The sequence below is a fragment of the Dunckerocampus dactyliophorus genome, chromosome 1 (genome assembly GCF_027744805.1).
Source record: "Dunckerocampus dactyliophorus isolate RoL2022-P2 chromosome 1, RoL_Ddac_1.1, whole genome shotgun sequence".
Taxonomy (NCBI): domain Eukaryota; kingdom Metazoa; phylum Chordata; class Actinopteri; order Syngnathiformes; family Syngnathidae; genus Dunckerocampus; species Dunckerocampus dactyliophorus.
The window spans coordinates 5,437,501-5,458,029 of NC_072819.1; the positions used below are offsets into that span (position 1 = coordinate 5,437,501).

The following is a 20,529-nucleotide window of genomic DNA, read 5'->3' on the forward strand; positions in this document are numbered from 1 at the left end:
CCTCTGTTTTGCATTGTTTCCTGCACGTAAAACTATAATTATTAATAATTAATTAATAATATTTTTGGATTTACCTGAATTATCAGCCAATACTGGCAAAAAAATGACGTATCGGCTCGTATTGGTAGTTTTTTTCTGCCGATAATGACATCGCCGCACAAGTGATGACGTCACCCTCCACACAGTAACACGCTTGCTAGCTCAGTATAGTGTGGAATTACTTTCAAGTTTGTAAATATGTGCCTTAATAAGATGTCAGCTGACCTCGAGGAACCTCAACCTGAACCTCAACACAGATTCGTCTCACTGTCACACCATAGAGCCGTCAAGAGCCCAAAGGCAAAAAATTTGTCAGACAGCGTCTGACAAAATAAGGGTCTCAAAAAAATTGCTGAAAGCGCAGGTTATGCAAGGGGGAAGTAAGGTGTCTTCCTTGCATTGATCATGTTTTTTTTTAAGGGTTAGAAAGAAATATGGCTAATACTTTTTCTAGAACTTACTGCATCTTGTATTATTTTATACAAACAGTGTTTATTTGTGAAATGCATTACAAAAGGTGTGACCTGACATTAGCTTGAGGCAAGAGCTGCTGCCTATGTCTGTATCGGTCAATAGTGGCATTGATAAAGGAGTGCTGGACAGTAACGGATATTGATATAATAACGATAAAAATATATATTAAAAAATACATTTACAAAATAAAATAAAAATACTAAAAATATAAATATATTATATTAACTCATTTAACTCCAGCCATTTTTCAAAAGACCCCTTCAACAGCGGCCATTTTAGACTTTTTTGACTGATTTTTTAAGCCACACTATGGCTACATAAGCATGGAACCTACTAAAAGAAAGATTAGGCTCCCGTCTTTCATCAGAAAAGAAAAAAGTTAGTTTTTACTTTTTCCTGTTCTTTAGTGTAATCAGCAGTAGAACACAGGTATGTTTCAGGAAAATATCTGTTCCCAACCAGAAAAGGGAGAGAAACAACTTTTTGTGAAAAGATACATTTCAATCATAACTTTCACTTTGAGACACATTTTTTGCTTTAGTGACAGCTCAAATATTGAAACTATACCACAACATAAACAATACAGAAAAGGCTTGTTTTACATCAAAACAACAATTTCTTTACAAATATAACACCATGAACTATTTACAATTTTCACATTTGGAGCTAAACTGGGGCCGCACGGTGGTCTAGTGGTTAGCATGTTGGCCACACAGTCACAGTCTGGAGATCGGGAAGGCCTGGGTTCGACTCTCCTTTGGGCATTTGGTATTTCACATGTGTGGAATGTGCATGTTCTCCCCGCGCGTGGGTTTTCTCGGGGTACTCTGGTTTCCTCCCACATTCCAAAAACATGCACTTTAGGTTAATTGGCGACTCTAAATTGTCCTTAGGTATGAATGTGAGTGTGAATGGTTGTTTGTCTATATGGCGACCAGTCTGTTGTGTACCCCGCCTGTCGCCCGAAGTCAGCTGGAATAGGCTCCAGCATACCCCCAACACCCTAGAAAATGGATGGATGGAACTAAATTGTGCGCGTGCATGTGTTAAAATGTCTCTACAATGTGTAACCTTCTGCAAGCTACGCTCCTCCACGCTCTGTTACTTCTTCCTTGCTGTTGAGTGTGTTTTTGCATGCATAAGATCCATGCCGAGCTCTTATCAGATGCACTTCTGCAAATGTTTTTATGGCTTAAAACTGTTCTAACAGTAACATCGTTTAGTGTGCACTTGCATCATCACCGCTTTTCGCCTCTCGCGCCAAAAAAATGTAAAAGATCTGAGATCCTGAATATCTTACCCATGTTCAGATTTGTAAAAACATACAGTATAAATGTCTTTGGTATTGAATGATTTAATATATTAATAAAATAATTTAAAATGAAAACAAAACTGATAAAAAAGCCAATATCGATCTCTAATTGACAGTAGAGATGCACAATTTTTTATTTTCTTCAAGCCGATACCGATAATCAGTTGGGATGGAAATCTCTTTGTGATAGACGATTCGATTAGAGATACACAAGTTACGATACGCTGCAGAATCGATATATATTAAAAACGGAGCGATTCGATGAAGTGTACAAACGATGCAGTTCGATGGCATTCAATTCTCCGGTTAATGTTTCTTGATGTAGACATCCATCTTACATTATAAAATAAAGATGCTAATTACACTATGAAAGTGGCAGTCTTACAGATTTATGGCTGATTCTTATCAATACAGGAGGCTTCCACCGGCTAATCTGGACCGTTCCTTAATCAAACCGGATATCCGGCCGCATCGGTTTATTGTTAACAACCCTAATAACTAGGGATGTCCAATATTGACGTTTTTGCCGATGGGTCATGAGGTTGTTGTAGCCTATGGCTGTGTTGCTTGTTGTTGAGTTGAGTGGAGAGTAAACTGATTGGTGTCACCTACCTTGACGTCTGTCTCTTTGCGAATCGCATCTCCACATTTGGTGTCCCTCGACGTGGGTAAACATGTCGACTGACAACAGTGACAACGAGACCGTGCACACCCACGCCCGTGATTTCAACACATTGAAGCCCAGTTCCGACTGCGAGGAATAACACAGGATGTCACAAAGTTTTTCCATGTATTGGCACCTCTGGATGCCTCGATGACGGCAAGTACCGAGCCCTACAGCAGTTTTTTATTATCGGCTTTCATTATAGGGAAAAACCTGATGCCGATATCAATCCATATTACATTTTTATGTCAATATCGGTCAACATTCCGACTAATAACCATTAACTTAGTCCATCTATTCTTTTTTGAATTTAGATATAACTGTAGTTTATGCACGCCTGGAGGTAAGAAGGACTCACTCAAAAAAGGTGAATTTGACAGACTTTCTGTAGATTTGTCCTTATCAAATATCATGACATTACAATGATTAACAAAAAAGGAAAAATAGCGGCGGCTCAGAAGTACAAAGCATGGCTCCAAGGTGTTTACTAACAGCCAAAGGCCGTTGTCTTCAACAATGGTAAAGGGCTGGTCACCCAGCACCATCATTTCCATGCTGAAATCACAGATGTCTTTAGCCCTCGGGTCGTCTCTGGCAAACTTTTTTGCCCTTTTCAAATGCCGTGTGATGATAGGAACAAGCCCCGGGGTGTCGTAGCGATGCAGGTGGCTGATTAGGTGTCCTGTGTTGAAGCTCCCATGTTTTTTTCCCTCATCGCGGAATGTTTGCAGAGCATTCGACGAAATGTCCTCTGAAATAGTGAAGAAGTCCCACACGATGAGCACCATGTTTGTATACAGGTGAGCTCAGGGGGAATTTACGGCAAGTCACAGAAAAGGAGCGCTTGATTTCCTCAACCTAACCCACCTACAGCACAGTGCGGACAATCTCGTCTCATTGGAGCATTTTTTTTTTTCATACTGTTCAACCCCACCAATTTAGATTATTTCTTATGGGAAAAATTGATTTGGTTTTGGTACGATTGTGTTTTTTAGATGGGCCCTTTAAAATTAATTCATGTCAAAAAGCGAGGTATTGCTGCTGTATTTGCATTCCAGTATGTTAAGCGAAGTTTCATGCTAAAGACTGTCACAGTGAGAGATGCACATGTGTTCTCTCAGGTTCCGTAAGTTCAACATGCTGGGAACGAACACCAAAGTCATGAACACGGAGGATCCCAACGGCAGCCTGCAAGCAGAGTTCAGAGATCTGGTTGGTAACCTGTACATCATGGACATACAGTATTTCAACAGGGCATGTTTGATGACTTCTTAATGAATGATACTTGAATGGAGTGTAGGAGAACTACTCAAAGTGTTTTTTGTTTTACACTCAGCAATTAAAGGAGCAGAAAGTAACAGGAAGTCGAAACAGTGAGGTAAGATTGGTAATTCTCTGTATGACCTTGCTATGGTTTTCCCTCCATTTGTGCATATTTTCTTTAAGATTTTGTTAGAGCGGTCCGATATTGGCATCAAATTGAGATTGGATTGTATCAGTATGGGTTTTGGTATGGTATGTCTGCGGTTTCCCCTTCTGATTGTACAGTGGTGTGAAAACGTGTTTGCCCCCTCCCTGAGTTCGTCTTTTTTTGCATGTTTGTCACACTTAAATGTTTCAGCTCATCAAATAAATGTAAATATTAGTCAGTGACAACTCAACTGAACACAAAATGCAGTTTTGAAATGAAACTTTTTATTATTAAGGGAGAAAAAAGTAATAATGCAAGGCCGTGAGGACCAGGCAGCTCGTTTTTTGACAGGAGCCAATCATGAGCTATGAAAAAACTTGCTTGAAATTGCAGGAGGCCATTACTCAATGTAACAGTCTGAATCATGGTGTCATCTTATAAACAACATTAAACTCCTCACGCAGCAACTTAGCACTCTTAAAAGGCACATAGGAAATATACATTACAAGTACCTATACAAGTTTAAAATGACAAACAGCAGCTATTTTAACAGCTACCCATAATGCATTACTCCCAGAGGAGCAGTTAATTGGAGGACAAGCAGCATAGAAAATGCTGGATGGTGCTGCAATACGGCCTCTTTCCACCAGAGGGAGCCACAGTACCCGGAGCCGAAAGTCCAGAGGGAGGGTGACGTCATTGCAGCACCCCAATGAATGCATTGCTTAGATGCAATGGATTATGGGAAATTTCACACTCATATTGGTACATGTTTTTATAATTGTGAGGTACACCTTTTGAGTGTGAAGTTGCTGTGTGATGAATGTAGTGGTGTTAGTAAAGTGTTCTTTGATGACACCGTGAGTCAGACTGTTATATTGTTATATACTGTTTTATTTATATATATATATGTGTGTGTGTATATATATGTATATGTATATATATATACTGTATATGTATATATGTATATATATGTGTGTATATATATGTGTGTGTGTGTGTGTGTGTATATATATGTATGTATATATATGTATGTATATATGTATATATATATATATATGTATGTATATATATGTGTATATATATGTGTGTGTGTATATAAATATATATATGTATATATGTATGTATACTGTATATATAATAACCTTCTGCGATTACGAATTTCTGCGAATTTAGCCATAAATTAGCCGTACTGCTGTATAAGCCGCAGGGTTGAAAGTTTAAGAAAAAAGTAGTGGCTTATACACCGGAATTTATGGCACATGTCCCTCTGTGTGGAAAAAGTAACACTGCATTTCAGAAAAAAAACTTCATACCAATAGTAAAATATGGTGGTCGTAGTGTGATGGTGTGGGGCTGTTTTGCTGCCTCAGGACCTGGAAGACTTGCTTACCACAAAATCCCGAAGGAGAATGTCCGGCCATCTGTTGGTGAGCTCAAGCTGAAACCAACTTGGGTTCTGCAGCAGGACAATGATCCAAAACACACCAGCATGTCCACCTCTATTGAGATGCTGTGGCATGACCTTAAAAAGACGCTTCATGCTTGAAAACCCTCCAATGTGGCTGAATGACAACAATTCTGAAACGATGAGTGGGCCAAAATGCCTCCACAGAGACTGCTTGATTGCAGTTGTTGCTGCTAAGGGGGGCCCAACCAGTTATTAGGTTCAGGGGGCAATCACTTTTTCACACAGGACCATGTGGGTTTGGATTTTTAGTCTTCCCTCATTAAAAAGTTTCATTTAAAAACTGCATTTTATGTTCAGTTGTGTTGTGATTGACTAATATTTAAATTTGTTTGATCTGAAACATTTAAGTGTGTCAAACATGCAAAAAATAAGAAATCAGGAAAGGAGCCAACACTTTTTCCACACCACTGTATATACTGTAAAATATCTTTGTATCACAGTGTAATTTCTTCACTGAAAAAGATCAAAAGTACTTGCAGAAATGTGAGGGGTGTTCTTACTTTTGTGAGGTACTGTTAGTATGTATAAACAGGAGTGGGTGTCTGTCTTTAGGCATCCCAGATCGTCACAAAGGAGCTCCACTCGCTGAGCTTTGAGTCGGTGCTGCAGCTCAGCCAGTCTGGAATCAACGTCCAACTGGAGGTGAGACACGGTGTTTAGGACGACTGAGTCTGAAGATAAGATGATTGTCCATGTCTCAGGCGCTGTCTCTGCCCGTGGTGGTGATATCCCACGTGAACCAGCTGCCCGGAGCCTGGGCCTCCATCCTGTGGTACAACATGCTAACCAGCGAGCCCAAGGTGATCACAAACTCTTCCAGGCTGAGCAGAGCAGATCAGTGTTTGGTAGCATATACTGTACTTTAGGGGTGTAACGGCACATGTATTGGTATTATGATTTTTCCATTTCAAAATCAAAGTAATTCATTATTAACTAGCAACATTAATAAATATTCCACTAATTTGCTTTGTCACCTAGAGCAGTGGTTCTCAACTAGTGAGTCGCCGACAGCGACATTAAAATATGTAATATACAACCAACGCTTGAGATGTCTGACTTGTTTTGGGTTTTTTTAAAAGTCAAAATTGAGTAATATTAGTCATCTGTAGTCATTCCTGGATGGCAATGCTCCCTCTAAGCTGTGCGCGTGCACAATCGCCACTGCTCTCGAGCTCTCTGCGCACCGCAAAACCATGCTGCGCACAAAATACAATCCAACCCGAACTGTAAATGAGATAAACAGAAATTTATTCTTTAGTATTTTGCAATGCAACGGAGTGAGTGCCAGGAAACAAGCGGAACATATAACACAATGATGAGCACTGTCCAGCCAATGATAAGATCCTGTTTGCACGTATTTACTACCACAGCCCATCAATTTATTAACAGCGCGTTACTTGGTACATGCCGCTGTTTATGGCAGGGTAGCATATAGCTAATGCTGCTTGCTAACCCTGTATTATGGCGAAACAAACGAACAGTGCAGCAGCGTCTGCAAAAGCGCTGCTTTACAAAACATGCTGCTAAGCCGAAGTAGCAAGCCAGTTTACTGAGTGAAAAGTGTGGACTGAATGTGTGGCGTAACTGCATGTTTTGCTGCCGTGCTTTTATTTTCACCGGACGTACCACATACAGGAAGTGTTACGCCGAGTTTATGTTGCTGAAGGGACCTAAAGGTCAGTTGTGGGTTCCTTTTATTTTATTTTAATATAGACAAAAGTAACATATACAACAAACATGGCATCAATTTCAAGTACATTTTCAGGATGAAATAGTGCCACAACGGGCTACTTTAAAACAGAAAGTGAAAGTCAAATAAGCAAATTAAAGTATGCCTACTGAACACTATAAATGATAAACAAGATAATAAATTGAAAATAAAATAATAAACTCGGGGTTTTCTACAAGATTCAAATGGTTTATTGCATGAGACCATGGCTTATTTTGTCTGAGGTATAGAATAAAAAAGGTACATTGTGGAATCCTCCTTGCCGTCTGTTTGAAGCCACTCACATACAAAATATAACACAATCGAAGTTCTCAGGTCTCAGGTTTTGAACATACTCAGGTTTTGCGATACTACAGTGTGCACGTCTGATGCCGCTCACAGAGGTCCAAGGAATGCTCTGTCGTTTTTGTTTATGCTCAGATACTTGAAAAATTAGAGAGAACATTGCTGGATGGTATATATTTATTGCACTGTTAGAAGTGAAATTTGCCATTAGTGCAATTTTTATATTTAATTTTAATCTATGCATTATTTGTTTGCATGCAGTTTGTTTGGTTTGACTTAAATAAAAGTATAAATAAATAAATCAGTGGAAGCATAAATAAAAAATATTGGAAAAATGAGTTAAATAAAAGTGTAAAAAAAGAATTACAAATAAATAAAAATAAAAATGACTTCAATAAAGGTGTCGCAACTAAATGACCATTGGAAAATGTGTGTTAAGACCATTTGAGAACCCCTGGCCTGGAACGCAAAGCTAATACGTAGCACATGTTAGCGTCTTTAATGCACTCAATGTATTAAAGGTGTTAAGTTCCCCCCCAATTTCTGCATACTTTTGCTGTATTTTGTGTTTTACTATTCGTGACCTTACGAATTTCTACATTTTCGATCAATATTTATTTATTTTGTCTGAAAATAGGCCTTTTTTTCTGCAGGAAACACACCTCATTCACCCTAAGTCAGTAAATCAGTGATAATTTATGCTGTAAATACGTGGTTATACAGGTCAGATGTACAGCACACATGCAGCAGCCCCCATTTTTTTCAGTGTTAACATGTTTATGTTTTGATGCTTCATTGCTCGCCAAGTGTTGAGTTGTTGCACTCTCTTTGGCGGTCCTTGAACGCACCGTAGTCGCATGCTGCTAAGCAAAATTAAACTTGTATGTAGCTTTTAACATTGCCACAGTTTAATAAATCCATCTGTTCATGGATGATCTTATATTGTCATTGATTAGTGGGGAGTACCTTAAACGATTTATACCTTAAAATGTCCCTAATAAAGAAGTATGAAAGTGGGATATTGGTATTTATGATGGAGCTTTCATCAGAGCGAGCGCTGTCAGCGTAAAATTCCAAAGAGAAGACGACAAAGCCAGCTGAAATAAATACTTTTTTAAGTGTATGAATACAATCAAAACTTACCTGTTTAATAAACGTCAGAATGTTCTCGAAGAAGACACTATGAATGCACATGGTGGTGGTTAGAAACCTATCAAACACCCATATTTTAAAACTGAAACTGTTTTTTTGTATTCACAAATGAATTAAAATGGACTGAAATTGATGCACGTGCATTTAGTTAGTCAGCGGCTGACGCAGCAGCCACAATCTCCAGGCTAGACATAATTAGTGTCCTCATTAAAAAACACTGCTGTCTAAAATACCACATTTCACATTACTTACAGACACAGACAGGAGCGTATTAGAAAGTAAGAGCCGAATCTTGACCTTAAAACCACATTATGTACCAAACCGTGACAGCGGAATGAATGTTGGATGTCCAACATCCTTGTTCTGTTGCTGGTATTGTGTTCCTCCTCTTTGTTGAAGGCTTTCTGATTTGGAAGTGTACCGTGGTGCTCTCAACTGAATTGTGCCGTTTGAAGAAAAAAGTGTCTCATTGAGAAGTTGAGAATGTTTCCAGGCCGTTCTCATCCACAGTTGGATTTCCCTCCACAGAAACTGCAGTTCTTTCAGTCTCCACCGGCAGCGAAGTGGTCTCAGCTCTCCGAGGTTCTCAGCTGGCAGTTCTCCTCCGTCACCAAGCGAGGCTTGAGCAACGAGCAGCTCGGCACGCTGGCCGACCTGCTGCTGGGTCAGAACTTCCCGTCGCGCTTAAAGCATGAACAACGTGTTAAGTCAAATAATCCTTGAGTGTCTTCTTGTGTTGATGAAAGGATCTATGACTCTCTGCAGGACCCAACGCTGAGAGGAACCCAGATGGACTCATTGCCTGGAGCAAGTTCTACAAGGTGGCACACAGAAATAACCACACAGCTCCTTAGAATTTTGATTGTGTTTGCACTAAAAGCGTCAACTGGTTGTGTTTAGCCACCAAGCGCTAATAAGAAAGTGAATTCCTTCTGGTTGTGGATTGACGGCACCCTGGATCTGATTCAAAAGCACCTGCTTGTTCTCTGGAATGACGGGTGAGTTCCATTTGTTCAGAATCCGATCTTGGCACTGAAAGAGAGCAATTTTACTTCCTGTGTGTTTGTGTGTGTGTGTGCGTGTGTGCAGCATCATCATGGGTTTCATCAGTAAGGAACGTGCAATGGCACTGCTGAGCGACAAATGTCCAGGGACCTTTTTGCTCAGGTTCAGTGAGAGCAGCAAAGAAGGAGCCATTACGTTCATGTGGATCGAACATGACCTAACCAGTGAGCACCAGATTTACTTTCACATTGTTCACTTAATATGAATCATGGCTACCCAACGAAGACTCAAGTTTCACTGACGCATGGGTGCTCGACAGGCTGGAGCTTTTACTGACTCACGGGTACTCACCCAAGACTGGAGTCTCATGGACTCACGGGTACTCGACGGATACTCAAGTTTCAGAGACTGACGGGTACTCTACAAGGACTCGAGTAAAGTAATAAGTACTCGATGAAAACTCAGGTTTCACTGATTCATGAGTACTCACCCAAAACTCAACTTTCATTGATTCATGGGTACTCAACAAGGACTCGAGTTTCACTGACTCCCAGCTGTCTGACAAAAACTCACAGTTCACTGACTTGCGGGTACTTGACAAAGACTCGAGTTTCACTTACTCGGGGTGGGGGAGGGGGGTTAGGGTACTCGATGAAGACTCAAGTTTCCCTGACACATGGGTACTGGTCTAAGAGTCGAGTTTCACTGAATCACAGCTACTCAACGAAGACTGGAGTTTCACTGACGCACAGGAACTTGACAAAGACTCGAGATTCACTGAATCACGGGCACTCACCCAAGACAGGGTTTCACGGGCTCACGGGTAGTTGACAAAGGCTTGAGTTTCACTGACGTTTCACAGGTACGGTGAGTGACTCATTAAATTTCCCATCACTACCGCTCGCAAATGAGCCGCTTCTTATCAGGAGCAGTCGTTTTTTTTCTTATGTTATTTTCTGGTAAAGCCACATTTGTGACGTTTGCTTCTTAGGGGAAAAACTGATTCGGTTTTTGTACGTTTCGGTTTTGTCTGACCTTTTGGAACGGATTAATGACAAAAACCGAAGGGGTTTGTGTGGTGAAAAATTTGGTCCTACATTCATCAAGACGGCGTACAAAAACCGCAGACAGTTTTTGTTGAAAATCAAATCATATGAAAAACAAGGTTTGACTGTAATTGTTTTTGGTTGACTAACAAAAGTGAATTTATAAAAAAACAAAATAATCTGAGAAAAATCCATTGGCCTAAAAAGTATTTCTATAGGGGAAGAATATCGATGGTGTACCCATGTTCTGCACAATTCCATTGGTTGCCTGATCAATGGTCATGATTGGTCATGTGATTTTCCCATCAGACACCCCCATCTTCCACTCAGTGGCGCCATACAAAAAGAAAGATCTGAGTGCAGTCTCTTTGGCCGACAGCATCTGCACCTACAAGTGGATGGCGGCGGACAACATCCCCTATGAGCCGCTCACCTTCCTCTACCCCAACATCCCAAAACATGAAGCGTTTGGGAAGTACTACACCCAAAATTTCGAGCGTAAGACGCAAATGATTCCCTTTTACTTTGGGCGTGCGTGGAAGGCTTTGTAAATTGGTGTCGTCTTGGTATCCAGCTCCAGAGCCCATGGACATGGACGTGGACAACACAGAGTTGAGCGGCTACATCGGGAAGCTGCTTATTTCCGTCTCAGTGGTGTAAGCGAGTCTTTGGAATTTCGAGTGTCTTTGCTAACCTGCACTGTGGAGTTGATGGGGCTTGTGTCGTGATCGCGCAGACATCCGTCCCGCCTGCAGGAGAAACTGATGCTGATGTCACCTGGGGTCTTCGAGAGTTTGGAGCAGTTTGTCGGTCCCTCAGACGTTGATGACGCAGTGAGTGACGGCAGCAATGCATACGACATAGAACCAATAAACTGACATCTTTTTTTTGTTTCTTTCTTCACAGATGAACGTAGACTGTCAGGGTCAGAACTGAGGAGGTCTGTCGTACTCTAACTTCATTTGTAGAAAAGTATGGAAAAAGCCTCTCCCCTTTCTGCCCGAGCTGCATCACAGACTCCACAAAACGAACGATTCACTCGCGCAGCCCACGGGTATCACTGACTCACAGGCAATGTCCCCCCAAATGTTTCAAGTGCCTGAGGACCTGAGCTTGCCTTGGACCTCAGCGCCATCAGACGTGCACACTATAGTATCACACCTGCCCAAAACCTGAGCTCTTGAGGTAGTCCAGCTTCCATTCTGTGGTATTCTACAGTCAGCAAGTCATATTCCACAGTGTAGCTTTCTTTATTTTCTATTTCTTATCTTGCTTATCATTTATTTTGTGAATTATGTATACTTGGCTTTCCTTACTTCCCTTCTATTGTGGCACTATTTCATCCTGGAAATTTACTTGAAATTGATGCCATATTTGTAAATGTTTGCTATTGCCTAATTAAAAACTATTTGACTCCCGGGTACTTGACGAACACCAAGTTTGGTGCTGGACGAACTGATTTCACTGATTCACAGGTTGACGAACTCTCTGAAGTTTCATTTACTCACGAAAAAGAAGACTCGAGTTTCACTGACTCACGGGCACTCGACGAAGACTCGAGTTTCACTGACTCATGGGTTGACGAAGACACAAGTTTCATTTACTCACAAGTTAAGGAAGACTCTAGTTTTGCTGACTCTCGGGTACTTGGCAAAGACTCAAGTTTGACTGACCCACGGGTTGGCAAATACTTGAGTTTCATTTACTCACGGGTTAAAGAAGACACGAGTTTCGTTCACTTACGGGTACTCAATGAAAAGACTCAAGTTTCACTGACTCATGGGTTGACTACTCCAGTTTCATTTTCTCACTGGTTAAAAAAAGACTAGTTTCACTTGCTCTCTGGTACTCAACGAAGACTCATGTATCACTGACTCACGGATACTCAACATAGACTAGAGTTTCCCCGATTAATGGGTGCTTGAGGAACACTTCAGTTTCACTGACTCACAAGTGGACGAATACTCAAGTTTCATTTACTCACGGATTAAAGAAGATTCTAGTTTCGTTGACTATCGGGTATTTGACGAAGACTCTAGTTTCACTGACTCACGGGCTGACGAAGAAACGACTTTCACTGACTCAATGGTGCCAGACCAAGACTTGAGTTTCAGTGACTCAGGGGTTGACTAATACTCGAATTTCATTTACCCACAGGTTTCAAAAATACTAAGTTTTGTTAATTTTATAAAATTCATTTTTGTTTATTTGTTTACTCGGGTCGTCGAAAAGACTCACGTTTCACCGACGCACGGGTACTTGACTAGCACTCAAGTTTCACTGAATCACGGGTGCTAAACAAAAACTTGAGTTTCACTGACTTACAGGTATTTGATGAAGACTCGAGTTTTACTAACTCACAGATTCTCAACAAAGACTTTTCACTGACTCACTAAAAATCAAGCTTCACCGATTCCCAGGGGCAATTTGTTGCGCATCTGCGAAATTCTGCCCAGGCACTTTGTGACGACTGACTCGAGACTCGAGTACCCGATTTACTTCATTGACTCATAAGAACTGGAATTAATAAAAGGAATCTATTTTCCCATCACTACCCGGCAGTGATGAATCGTTTGGGAACGATTCGGCTCTTACAGGAGCCATCGTTTTTTGTTTTTTTTTTGGTCATCTTATTTTCTGTTCAACCCGCACGTGATGGTGATGACGTGCGGTGCCGTATGTGTCGACACGGGGCGGAAGGGGAAGGAAGGGTTTACACTGCACAGTCATGAGCACACGGACGGGAGGAAGGGTGAGGAGAGAGTGAAGGGACGCTGCTACATAATCACAGACTACATCCTGGAAAGGTGAGAAAACCGAGCAGCAGGAAACAAAAGTGGAGGCAGATAAAACTGCTAGCCTGATGTACATTTGATTTTATATTTACTTGTTATGGCAAATAAAGAGCCAAAGAAAAAGTAAATTCAGAATCAGAATTTTTTGCCCTTTACTATACTGTATATATTTTTTCTTTTTTATGTGTTATTTTTTTTCTTTTTATATTTTACTGTTTGATCCACAGGGAGGACTTTGACTTTTTTAAATTCTAAAAAAAAATGTGTCATTTATTAATTTTTTTAATTAAGTAATGCTCACATTCTTTTGAAATCAGTTTTATCTATAAGTAGATATATTTTTTTTAACTTTTTTTTTTTTTTTACTTTTTTGTAAGGTGAAAAGTAATTTAAAATAATGATTAAAATATAGTAATTTAGCAAAAACTAACAATATAAAGAAAGAAAAACAAATACATAAATAACTATAAATAAATAAGTAAATACAAATTAACAAAAGTAGAGTAAATGACATTTTAGTAATTTACTCAACTTGAACTTGGGGTGCAGGGTCTAAAATTAGGTTATTCATTTTTAAAGTTATTAATCGTAAAAAAACAGAAATTTGAACATTCTTGTTAAATGCCTTATAAAAGGCTGTATAAAATATACAAAATAAATGTATAAAAAATACATTGAAAATATAACAAGTTTAGTCAATAACTGAATTACGAATAAATTTAGTAAATTATCTAGTTTGGTTATTTAATTAATGGAATTATATATATACAGTATATACTGTATATGGTGGACTACAGTACACTTAAGGAAAATCAAAGCAATCGTACCCATTTGTCCATTGCTGCCCCCTGTTGGAAGAAACATGGAATTGCAACTAAACGCTGTGTAGTCACTTTTTGAGTTCGTTTTCGCAACAAAATGATGTTTTACCCCCCAGTATTTGTACTTAAATTAGAACTTTCCAACATTTTTCACACCATTTTGATGACTCGTGTTTGGCGCGGCGGACAAGCCCACACCTGTCGCAGGAAGTGTTTGTTCCAGCTGTTATCAGCGGCACAATTCAGGAAGTGGACTTTCTCGTGATCTATGGAGTCATTCAAAGTCACCTCTGTCGCCAGGAAGTGCTTCCCTACTTCAAGCACATCTATGGAGTCTGACCCCGCAGGAAGCGGCGGCGCTCCCTTCATGTGAGCGCCGACCCGCGCGCCAGGAATTGTCCTGGCCGGCGATGATGTCAGACAGGAAGTGTCCTCTCTGGAGGATGGATGGAGCCATTCTGCTCCATCCCGCCTTCTTCCTCTCTGATGGTAAATGAGTCTGCAGAGCTTTGGCGGAACGTTCCGGACACGTCACATGACCTGTTTGCCGGATCACGGCAGACAAACATGGGGCGGGGGGGTTATTCTCCAATTTGATAAGAAAATGTTCAAAAATGGTCCCCGGGCCGCACTTTGGACACCAGTCCTTGTTGCTTTCCGTCATCATCAAGTCCCTTTTCAGCATGTCTGCCCTCATTATAATGTGTGCGTGTGTGTTTGCATATAGGTCAGATGTGTGTGCGCGTGTGTGTGCAAGCCTTATGAGTGTTGGAAAGGCGCTCTAATCTTTCTCCATGGAAGAAACAATGAACACACTCCACCCTCCTGCTGCTCTCAGCATCTCCTCACTGTGGCAGCAGCACAATTCCCAGAAATTTACTGCCCTCCGTCTACCACACACACGCACACACGCACACACGCACAGCCTACAGAATAGAATGAGCAGTGTGTGCGTGTCTACGTGGGTGCTGCACGTTCTACACGTGTGTGTCCGCTTGTGTTTACATTGTCTGTGTGGACTAAGTTGCAGCGGGACAATGGTGGGATGCAGAGAACACACACACACACACACATTCAGGAATGTATGTTTATTTGTGTGAGTGTGTTTGTCTGTGCAGGCACAATGCTGATGTCAGCTGTTTTCTTAAAGGGATCCTGCGCTGCTTTTAAAGCTGCAATGTTGGGAAAGTGACTGGAAACAGCATAAAGATAAAATATAGAATCACACACGATATAATATGCAAGATTAAAGAACGGCAAGAAAAACACTATTTTCATCACACAACGTGATGTGAATAAAGTCTTAATATTACAACAAAAAGATCACATTTTTATGGGAAATATTGTTTTTGAGAATATAGTCAATATATTACAAAAAAAACTAACTTTTATAGATAAAAAGATGTAGATTTAAAAGAATGACAAAAAGTATAAAGTTGTAATATTTCAAGAAAAACATACCGATATAGTTTTGCTATTCTGGGAGAAAAAGAAAAAAAATTCTATTTTTTGTTTTTAATATTTGTTTTAATATCACACGATGAGAGATATTATGGTCACACTGAAAAAAAAATCATCGATTTCCAAAATAAAGTTGTAAATCTACAAGAATAAAGCCATACGTTTGCGTGAAAAAAGTCTTACATTGACGAGGAAAAAGGTTGTAATATTACGAGAATAAAGTAATACATTTCCAAGAATAATGTCGTAAAGTTACAAAAATAACATTGTAAATTTATGAGAGTTGTAAGTTGTAAATTTACAAGAAAAAAAATCATATTACGAGAATAAAGTCGTAATATTACGAGAATAAATAAAGTTGTAAATTGACGAGAATAAAGGCGTAATATTACAAGAATAAAGTCATTATATTATCAGAATAGGACACATGGCCAGTCCGAGGGCAAGCGCTACTGTCTGAGCAGACGTGTGAGGCCGCTAGCGGCTCCCGGAGTGCCGGAGCTCAGTCTTCTCGAAGTCGGGTGGTTTGGGAATGCAGCCCAAATCCTGTGGTAAACTCCATCGAAGGCTAAATACCGGCACAAGGCCGATGTTTCAAGATCAAAGTCGTAATATCACAAGAATAAAGTCATAATTTACAAGAAAAAAGTTGTAATATTATGAGAGTAAAGTCATAAATTTACTAGAAAAAAGTCTTAATATTACGAGAAAAGAGTCGTACATTTACGAGAAAAAAGGCAACGTAACAACGTAATATTACAAGAATAAAGTTGTAAATTAACGAGAGTAAAGTTGGAATATTCCAAGCATAAAGTCACACATTTATGAGAATAAAGTTGTAATATTATGAGAATAAACTCATAATATTACGAGAATAAAGTCGAAAATTTATGCGAAACAAGTCATAATACTACGAGAATAAAGTTGAAAATTGATGCGAAAAAAGTTGTAATATTACAAGAATAAAGTCATAAATTTACGAGAATAAAGGTGTAAATTACAAGAATAACGTTGATTTACAAGAATACAGTTGTAATATTACGAGAAGAAAGTGGTAATATTACAAGAATAAAGTCATAAATTTACGAGAATAAAGGTGTAAATTACAAGAATAACGTTGATTTACAAGAATACAGTTGTAATATTACAAGAAGAAAGTGGTAATATGACAAGAATAAATTCATAAATTTACGACACTAAAGTCGTAAATTATGAGAATAACGTTATAAATTGACGAGAATAAATTTGTAATATTACGAGAATAAAGTTGAAAATTTATGCGAAAAAGTCATAATACTACGAGAATAAAGTTGAAAATTGATGCGAAAAAAGTTGTAATATTACAAGAATAAAGTCATAAATTTACGAGAAAAATGTCGTAATATTACAAGAATAAAGTCAAAAATTTTTGAGAATAAAGGTGTAAATTACAAGAATAACGGTGATTTACAAGAATACAGTCATAATATTACGAGAAGAAAGTGGTAATATGACAAGAATAAATTCATAAATTTACGACACTTAGGTCGTAAATTAGGAGAATAATGTTATAAATTGACGAGAATAAATTGGTAATATTACGAGTAAATCGTAAATTTATGAGAAAAAAGTCATAAATTTGCGAGAAGAAAGTCATAATATTACAAGAATAAAGTTGTAAAGTTACAAGAACAAAGTCGTAAATGACACGAATAACGTCGTAAATTTACGTGAATGATATCATAAATTTACGAAAAAAAAGTCGAAATATTCTGAGAATAACGTCATAAATTTATGAGAAGGAAGTTGTAATATTCCAATTATTACAATTATTGCATAAACTATTCTAGGGAAAAAAAATCTAAAATATTATGAGGAAAAAAAATGTATATTACAAGAAAGTGGTCAAATTAGTTGAGAAAAATGACTTGGAATTTCACATGACTAAACTTGTACTATTCCGAAGGGAAAAAAAACCCAACCAAATATTACGAGGGAAAAAAAATGGTACTATAAGAATATTGGTCATGTTACGACTAAAATGAATTGCGGTGCGGTGAACTGGACGTGAGAAGCAGGGAGGACTCTCAGTATTAGTGCAGACCTGCCAACATGGATGATTTGTTGTACTCGGCATGGAATTTGGCTCTTGAATACACTTGTATGCTTCACTGCTCTCCATTTTGTTGCATTTAGCTGGCTTCAGTTTCGAGTTCAGTCTGCACAGTACAGACAAATAAATAGATATTATCAGCTTCAATAGTATTTCTGTCGCCCAGAGTAATAACTGAGATCCACTGTAATATAACCAATGTACTCAGCAGAAAATGGTAATATAACAAGAATAAAGTGGTAACATGATGATGAAAAATAGTCATTTTCCAAGCAATAGTAATTCTTTGAGAAAAAAGTTTTATGCAAATAAAGTTGCATTAATCCGAGCAATGAAAAAAAATGAAATTATGGTTATATTGCAAGGACATAAACCGGATGGACAAAGTGCTCTCCATCATGGGCAACCACACCCACTAACTCCATCGGACAACAGAGGTGCAGCAGAGCTCATTCTCCAACCGACTCCTCCAGTTCCGTTCCCACAGTGAACGCTACAAGACTTCATTCATTCCACACGCCATCCAGCTCTACAATACCTGTCCACCTGTCTGTAAAAGATCATCTGTACTGTCTGCCCTCCCTTGTGTAGAGTGTAAATGTACTTCTATTTACCATATTCCTTATGTTCTTACTCATTTCATGGTGTTTTCTTTCTTTTTTGGGGGAGAATGAACAGAACAAGAATTTCATTGCATAGCAGAACTACCTGTTTTACTGTGCATATGACAATAAAAACTCTTGAATCTTGAATTTACCTTATTTTTACACACTACTTGTACATTAAATATGCAAATCTTGTTTATCTTCTATTCTTTTTATTTTATTTCTAGTGTTTGTCTATTTCTTCTGCATTGATCTACTGTAACCGAGCAATTTCCCTTGTGGATCAATGCAGTCCGTCGAAGTCTGAGACAGACTCAGGTGTGATTGACAATGACGTGTTTTGTCATCAGCGGCAAAACTACCATGTGATTATTTCTCTTTCTGACAAACAACTACACGCGCTCTACTGTGGTCTCCTTCCTATGCTGCGACGTTCCCTCACATTCTACACACCCACACACACACACACACACACACACACACACACACACAGTAAATGTCCAGAATGAAGCAAAACCACCAACATCAACATGAACATTATACCGTACAGTCAGTGTAGGGCCACATACATGGGCACTCGCATGCGAGCATGAGTGGACCTCACACACACACACACACACACACACACACACACACACGCACACACGCACCATCGTAGAGACATAGTCAGCATAGTTGCAGTGACCACAAAAAAGGCGCATGCCAAGTGTGTGGTGACTGCAGCGGAGCCTCTGAGTTTGCTGTCACTTGCTTCTTGTCCTCAGTCAACTCTGCCTTCAACAACGCTGCATTCTGATTGGTCCATCATCCCCCGACACCAAGAAGAATGCCCAAGTCAATACATGCCCAACTATCTCCACAATACATCCGCCACGTCTTATAGGCGACTATTGACCTATTGACTATTGATTATTCATTTTACAATGTGCCAACGGCCAGTAAAATACGACCTTCAAGCCAAAAAATGGCCCCCGAGATGCACCTTGAACACCCATGCTACATTTGGAATTAGACAGGAAAACATTCTATTCTGAGAAAAAAAAGTAAAAAATATTAAAAGAAAAAAATGGTAATATCACAAAAATAAAGTGGTAATGCTATGATTAAAAATAGTCATTTTTACAAGCATGCATTTGTACAGTAATTACATGAGGAAAACGTGTAATTTCATGTGAAAAAAGTTGTACTATTAAGGAAAATAGTCAGAAATATTAAGAGAAAAAAGTGGAAATATTAAAAAAATAAAGTAGTTTTATGTTTTGATCAAAAATAGTCATTTTTACAAGAATACACTTGTAATTACATGAGGACAAAAAGTGGAATTTCATGTGAAAAATGTTGTACTATTATGGAAAATAGTCAAAAATATTAAGAGAAAAAAGTGGAAATATTAAAAAAAATTAAGTGGTAATGTTATGATCAAAAATAGTCATTTTTACAAGCATATGAGGACAAAAATGTGAAATTTCACCCCCCACCAAAAAAGCTGTACTGTTACAGAAAATAAAAAAAAAAACGTTAAGAGAAAAATGACAATATTACAAAAATAAAGTGGTAATGTTATGATTAAAAACAGTCTTTTTTACAAGCACACATTTGTAATTGCATGAGGAAAAAATTTGATATTTCATGCAAAAAAAGCTGTACTATTACGGAAAACAGAGTCAAAAAATATTAAGACAAAAAAACGATAATATTACAAAAATAAAGTGGTAATGTTATGATTAAAAATAGTCATTATTCGAAGCATACATTGGTAATTACATGAGAAACAAGAGTGGAATTTCATGCAAATAAAAGTTGCACTATTATGACAAATACAGTAAAGTCAAAAATATTCAGAGAAAAAAATGGCAATATCACAAAAATAAGGTGGTAATGTTATGATTAAAAATAGTCCTTTTTACAAGCATACATTTTTAATTACATGAGGAAAAAAAAGGGAATTTCATGCAAAAAAAATGTACAAATGAAAATAAGGTACAAAATATTAACAGAAAAAAACAGTAATATTAGAAGAATAAAGTGGTATTGTTATTTTTAAAAATATAATTTTTTACAAGAATATATGTATAATTACATTAGGGAAAAAAGTGGAATTTCATGCGAAAAATGTAGTACTATTACCAAAATAGAGGAAAAAATGCTAATATTACAAAAATAAAGT

At 38.4% G+C, this 20,529-nt stretch overlaps 1 protein-coding gene across 3 annotated transcripts in view; it reads left to right on the forward strand.

Annotated features, from left to right (window-relative positions):
• LOC129186356 (signal transducer and activator of transcription 1-alpha/beta-like) overlaps positions 1–13,300 on the forward strand; it is a 21,582-nt gene extending 8,282 nt beyond the window's left edge. For 2 of the 3 annotated variants that reach the window (XM_054784558.1, XM_054784567.1), the window contains exons 13-24: positions 3,611–3,701; positions 3,826–3,867; positions 5,924–6,013; positions 6,073–6,171; positions 9,066–9,201; positions 9,303–9,358; positions 9,438–9,535; positions 9,627–9,766; positions 10,898–11,086; positions 11,163–11,244; positions 11,325–11,421; positions 11,495–13,300. In XM_054784558.1, coding sequence (XP_054640533.1) covers positions 3,611–3,701; positions 3,826–3,867; positions 5,924–6,013; positions 6,073–6,171; positions 9,066–9,201; positions 9,303–9,358; positions 9,438–9,535; positions 9,627–9,766; positions 10,898–11,086; positions 11,163–11,244; positions 11,325–11,421; positions 11,495–11,524 — 1,150 coding nt within the window. In that variant the 3' untranslated portion in view covers positions 11,525–13,300. The remainder of the gene's footprint in view (positions 1–3,610; positions 3,702–3,825; positions 3,868–5,923; positions 6,014–6,072; positions 6,172–9,065; positions 9,202–9,302; positions 9,359–9,437; positions 9,536–9,626; positions 9,767–10,897; positions 11,087–11,162; positions 11,245–11,324; positions 11,422–11,494) is intronic. The other variant, XM_054784576.1, reaches the window with a different exon arrangement.
• Positions 13,301–20,529: the final 7,229 nt, after the last annotated feature.